This window comes from Oratosquilla oratoria, chromosome 2, assembly GCF_046742065.1.
Source record: "Oratosquilla oratoria isolate Oo_2021 chromosome 2, ASM4674206v1, whole genome shotgun sequence".
Taxonomy (NCBI): domain Eukaryota; kingdom Metazoa; phylum Arthropoda; class Malacostraca; order Stomatopoda; family Squillidae; genus Oratosquilla; species Oratosquilla oratoria.
The window spans coordinates 19,255,445-19,261,569 of record NC_134778.1 but is presented as its reverse complement, the minus strand read 5'-3'; the positions used below and the strand labels follow the sequence as shown (position 1 = coordinate 19,261,569).

At 40.1% G+C, this 6,125-nt stretch overlaps 1 protein-coding gene across 1 annotated transcript; it reads right to left on the bottom strand.

Moving 5' to 3' along the window:
* On the bottom strand, positions 1–3,088 carry LOC143037488 (uncharacterized). Its single transcript, XM_076205787.1, has 5 exons — positions 2,661–3,088; positions 2,328–2,546; positions 1,755–2,222; positions 788–1,594; positions 1–637 (listed from the first exon to the last, which is right to left on the bottom strand). Exons 1-5 carry the CDS (start codon positions 2,895–2,897, stop codon positions 392–394), a joined length of 1,977 nt encoding a protein of 658 aa, XP_076061902.1. The 5' UTR covers positions 2,898–3,088; the 3' UTR covers positions 1–391.
* Positions 3,089–6,125: the final 3,037 nt, after the last annotated feature.

The following is a 6,125-nucleotide window of genomic DNA, read 5'->3' as shown; positions in this document are numbered from 1 at the left end:
TCGTTGCTTGAATTTTTATTGAAAAAATATATATCAATACTTATTTTTCTGAAAAAATAAAAGAAAAAGGGAAAGAGCTAATGCAATATTCGTGGTATAGAGAAGTTCGTGAAAATAATGAATATTTGCCACAAACATTACGCACTGAAAAATAGGAAAAAAGTATTGGTAGATTGAATGTAAGTATCACAGAGATTCATGAGGACGTCAGTGTCCAAACATCTTCCCAGAAACATTTATATTCTTTTAGGGTCATCACTCGTTGACAAGGGTTGATTCGTGGTGCAAACTTTGATTCATCCATCCACCGGTAGTCTTGGTGCTGCTGCCGAGAACTTGAGACACCTTGGGAAGGGAGGAGACCCGGGACGACTTCCTCGAAATGCTTTGCTTAATTAAAGCAAACGGAGGAGTTCCTCCTCTTTGGCGCCGTGATGGTGAGGACACCGTCGGAGGAAAGAGCCGAAGTCACGGCCTCGATGTCCACCGTGGTTGGGAGGGTGAAGTTCCGATGGAAGCTTCGGCTGGAGGAGGAATTGGCTTCCTTCTTCTCGGCGCGGCCTTCGACCTTCAGCTTCTGTCCGTCAACCTTCACCTGCAGATCTTCTTTGACGAAGTCCCGCACGTCCATGACTACCTGCAAATCAGAGCCAAGTTATTACAATTACATTCATAGTTATACATGCTTGTGTATGCATGATACCTTTATTCTAATCACCTGTTATAGGATGGCCATTTCAAGTCATGCTGTGTGTGATTTTTTTTTTTTTTTTTTTTTTTTGCTTACCTTGTAACTGGTTTCTCCATCCGTGATCTGAGCTGCTTGGCTTTCTTCAATAGAGATGGATTTGGGAAGGGTTCTGTAGGCTTTCAAATCTTCATCGATGGTTGAATTCATCCCAAACCTTTCGAGAACTTTGGATACTGCCGACTGGAAGTGTTTATGGTCATCATTGAAGAAGGAGTCTTGGAAAAAGTCCCCTCGACTTTGGATGGGAAGCGATACGTTTTGCGATGTTGTTGTCTCTCCAGACCAAAGAGAAGCTGAACTTGAAGTCTTTTCATTTGTTGATTTGTCGCTCTTTTCGATATCTTGTTCATAGTTTTGGACCTGTGAATTGAGAGCCTCTGACTGCTCGTCGACTTCGATTTTATGTTGTACTTCTTTGGTAAAGTTTGATTCTTTCTGTTGATTAGATGCCTGTGAAGAGTGTTTCTGTTCCAAAGCATCTTTATCAAGTTGCACTACATTTCTAACATTTTCCTTGGCTTTTTCACTGGACACTTGGTTGTAGCCTGTGGCGATTCCTCGATGTTCAGTCTTACTGTCGATCTTTATGGGAATTTTTACCTCATCTATCTTGGATGCCTCAGGTTTCTTTTCCACCAAAATCGTGAGAATCCCTTCTGAAGACAAGGCTGCCGTGACGTCACTGTGCTGGGCTTGACTGGGCAAGTCAAAGCTACGTCGAAAGTTGCGAGAAGACACGGAACCGCCAGAGTTTTTCTCTACCTTCCCTTCCACCACTATACTCCTCCCGACGCCTTTGACCTGTACGTCACCGTCCTTAAAGTCCTGCACGTCCAACACAATCTGCAAAGATGTAGTGAACATTCTTTATCCACATGAACATGAAAATATCTTTGTTGACTTGCCAAAGATATAATCTATTTATCTATTTATATACCTAGGGGTTCTTCCTTTTTATAAGGGAAGTAGTATTGCGAAAGCATAAAATATTTCTTACACTCACCTTGTGGTATGTGTCGTCCTCGGACATGGTGACTGCCTGAGTCTCATCTGTCAATTTATCCTCATGGAGAGATCTGCGCTGCTGTCTTGCTTCCAGAGAACAGTTGTCAGTATCATGACTTCGCAGGACACTATCCATGGCTGCCTCGAAATCTTTGTTGACATGACTGAAGAAGGAGTCGTCGAAGAAGGAGCCACGAACTATCAGTGGGAGTGGCGTTACAGCTCCATCGTTTTTGGTGTCATCTGGTTCATCTGAATTAAGTAAATGCTCTCCAATAATAAGTTTCGGAGATGATCTTGTTTGAGTGCTGCTGCTGCTCCTGTCTTGGCTATTTATTCTGTGTGATTCTGTTTGGGACTCGGTGTTACAGACATTTGTTGCTGAGGATTTTACTGAATTCACCTCCGAAGAATTTTCCGTGTTATTAAGGAAAGAATAATCGCTATTGCTTGTTTGTAGATGCTTCTGGAAAAACGAAAGGACACATTTTTATATGATAATATAACTTAATTTTATTCGGATTATTAAGGGAGTGCATATTCTGCTTTTCATAAAGATGTGTATACTTACATTTTTGGGAGCCTTGATAGTAAGGATTCCATCGGAGGAAATAGTGGAGGTGATAGCCTCCAGGTCTACGGTCTCCGGAAGCGGGAATTTTTGACAAAAATTACGGGTGGAGCTGGATCCCCCCTCTTTCTTCTCGACGTGTCCTTCGACCACCATGTCATTATCCACGACCTTGACAGACAACTCGCCGTCCTTGAAATCCTTGACATCAATTGTTATCTGCAATAAACGTGAGAAACATGACATGAAGACAAAGTAGTGATGTTGATTTGACAACTGATCGGTCACTTTTTTATTTCAATCGTAAATGCGGTAGAAAGAAATATGCCTCACCTTTCTGGCGTTCGTTTCGTCTATGATGGATACTTCCCGGTCGTCGTTCGGATGATCTCTCTGTCCCAGACTCCTAGAGGAGGACAAGTGATCCGTTGAGCTCAGGCGGCACCTGTTTGTAAGATCCTTGACGGCTTTATCAAAGTTGCGGCGACTCTCCTCAATGAAAGAATCATGGAAGGAGTGGAAATCTGTGGGTATGACCCGTAGGTGCAGCTCTTGGTTTGGTACAGGCATCTTGCTAAAATGGGTCTTGACTAGACGAGTTCTAAACAATACAATTACAATCGCAAATTCTAAAGAAATATCTTAAAGTTCTTCAAATCTTTTGTAGAGCGGAATTGTAAAAAAGAAAAAGTTGTCGACGTATATCCTTCGGCTGGTTCCGCTTAACTTCGTTGCAAGTTGTGGACTGGGGAGGGAGAGCATGAGCGACGCTTTTATAGCGCGGAGGTCGGCGCCGAGCCAAAAGATCCACCTACGTCACTACCTCAAGTGTGTTTATCCTTTTTATGACGACTGACCAATTTTTCTAAGAAATTGGCCACGCGTTAATATTTCCTTTACCTGTTTCCACTTAAAAATTCATGAGATCGTGTTGTTTCATCACACTATGTGGCATACTTAGTGTATGTTTTCCATGTATCAAATTATTTGCTTTGTAAGCTCATTCCTTCCCGTCCGCCACTACCCTTCCTTATATGGCGAGGAATTTCTCATCCTGCGACGGCCACTATATTGGTTGTAAAAACTAGAATTTATATTCTATCATTCTATTGAGGACGGAGACGACACTGACAACAATAAAGAGATAACGACAGCTACAACGACGACAATGTCGATAACGACTACAACAAATATAAAAATAACGATAACAAAAACAACGAAGACGGCGACGACGACGAACGATGACAAGCATGGTAACATTGACAAAAGTCATCATTATAATTTCACATGAAAATTATATTCAATTGTGCCATGTTGTTGCTTTAAAGTGTGATTAAACTATGTAAAAATACACAAATTCACAGAGATCAGACGACAAAATTGAGTCCTTCTATGGTTATTCAGATAAGAAAAAAACGTGACAAAGATAAACACGTGCTGGTAACTGGAGACCTCAATGCAAGTCTGAAAAAAAAGCATAGCAGATGAATCGTGCGTTGGAAATTTTGGAATACATAAAAAAAAAAAAAAAAAAAAGACAGGCGAGATGCTAATTAATTTTGCAGAGAACTACAATATGGGAATAATGAGCACTTACTTCCAAAAAGATAATATCAACTGGAGATGGGAAAAGTCCAAACTGAACAAAGGTGATGAAGACAAAGATAAAAAGTGCACAGAAAGCAACGAAGAAACACCGAGAGGACAACATGGGGAAGAAAAAAATATTGTAGTGAATAATCTAGTGGAGATGATAAGATAGTAGAAATGGAATTGAACAGGGCGAAAAGCCAGAAAGTGGGATGGTAGACGGAACAAGTGTCCTACTAATTAGACATGGTAGAGCAAGGCCAGACAGATAGAGATAGGAGATAGGGGATTTTGGAAGAGTAACGTGGCAGAGGTTGAGAGAGGATTTTGTCTGGCTAGGGATAGGGAGTGGACAATTAATTGATTGATTGATCATCGTCATCATCATGATGATTATTATACTTTATATTTTTGTTAAAACAATGAGAACTCCTCAACTTGGTGATGGTGTGAACCCCATTAGGTTAGGTGGCATTTGTTATTATATATTGAACATCGATAATTCATTTCATCAAATAGATTAAAGGATTTCAGGCGGCAACCAGTCTCCCCATTTCTCTATTTTACTTTCAGAAAATATGTTTTATTTTTCCATGTAAAAAGTTTTCGATAAAAAATCGCCGGAAACAAATAATGAAAGCATTTTTTGTTTATAAAGTAATTCAACTGATCCGTCATGACCGAGAGCGTGGGCATTTGCCGTCTTCTATGGTGTCTAAAAGACTAATGTAACTTTATTTCGTAGCTTCTTATTTAATAAAAAAAGTAAATGAATCAATGACTCAGTCAATTAGATAGGTAAATTGACAGACAAAAATATATAGGTCAATTAATGAAGAACAAAAAAAAGTACAAATAAAAGAATGACAAATAGATAGATAAAGAAATAAACAATATACTAATTAGACTCTCACTTTAGTCTCAAGAAAATAGTGATGATATTGATGGGATTGACAGCTAGCAGATGATGGTGAAAGGGACACTGAAGACCAGAGGGACTTTCGTGAATATATAAATAATCACAAAGTATATGACAATTACAGCCATCATGCCAATGACCTTCATGTCAATCGAAAAATCAAACAACTGCATTGACGTCAAAATTCTTATCTTTTTTTTGTGTTATATCATTTCCTGAAAAATCCCCACGCTGAAACCACCTAAAGCCAGAATAGGAATTGTTATATAATCGATGTAACCAAGTAGCCTTTCTTCAGGTTTTTAATGACCGTTTTGGTGTTAAAGATAATAATTTAGTAGAAAACCCCAAGATAACGTTTCATCCTGAAACATCAGGCGCAATAAACGTTTCTTTTTTCTCAGTAAAACAAAATAAATAAATAAATACCCCCAACAACGATGGTGCAACAGTTGCCAACTGTGATTTTTCGCACGAGACGGCGCTCCTCTTAGGAGGCTAAATTTAGCTATGACATCATACTGATGACGTCACAAGCGCACGACTACTTTCTACTGTCAGTCTGTTTCCCGATTGCCCCAGATCTTTCCCAAGGATGAGGTGATCCCAACTTAATCCACTTCGCATAGTGTAAGATGAAAATTCATTTCATATCGACCACTACCATGCCATTTCATTCATCTCCGTGGCGACCTTCTGATTACATGCGTACATCTTTACCTCAATGCTTTTATGTACAAAAACGTTCATTTTCAATCTATTGTCCACGATGGAACTTTTGGGTACCACATTGGAAATAAATGTCATGTGCTTTTTTGTAACATTCTCAACATTCTCGCAATACTACACAGTGTGTTTTTACATCTGTGTATACAATTCCATATGAAAACAAACAAACAAACAATGGCTGATGCATTTGATACGGAAGGGTTGGTACGTGTGTTCTATGGGACATTGTGACGTGGTTCTTTTTTGCCCCTCCAAGATCAGGTTGGAATGTTAGAACCACGTTGCCCTAAGGATCTTGCCTTGCTCGCTCTGTCGAAAGGTGTCTGTACGTAATTATGGCCACCTGTATGTGTGTGTGTGCATGTTGCACCACGGACTTAGATTACGTGCTGGAGGAGTGATCGATAACATTTTCACTCTCGGACCGATCTATAGCAAAGGCTATGATCTTATTGGTAGAGGTCCTGGCAACCACTACGACGGTCCGGGTTCGAATCCCGCCCAGGGCTGAAATTATTTCAGAATCGCTGCGCTGCGAGTCGTTACTCCAACTCTCGTGG

What these genes read in the sequence shown, in the direction of transcription:
- LOC143037488 (XM_076205787.1), bottom strand. Translation starts at nt 2,897, where the DNA reads ATGCCTGTACCAAACCAAGAGCTGCACCTACGGGTCATACCCACAGAT. An exon ending in CTATCAAGGCTCCCAAAAAT is followed by an intron (nt 2,223 to 2,327) that starts GTAAGTATACAC and finishes TCGTTTTTCCAG; the next exon opens with AAGCATCTACAAACAAGCAA. An exon ending in AGGACGACACATACCACAAG is followed by an intron (nt 1,595 to 1,754) that starts GTGAGTGTAAGA and finishes ACATCTTTGCAG; the next exon opens with ATTGTGTTGGACGTGCAGGA.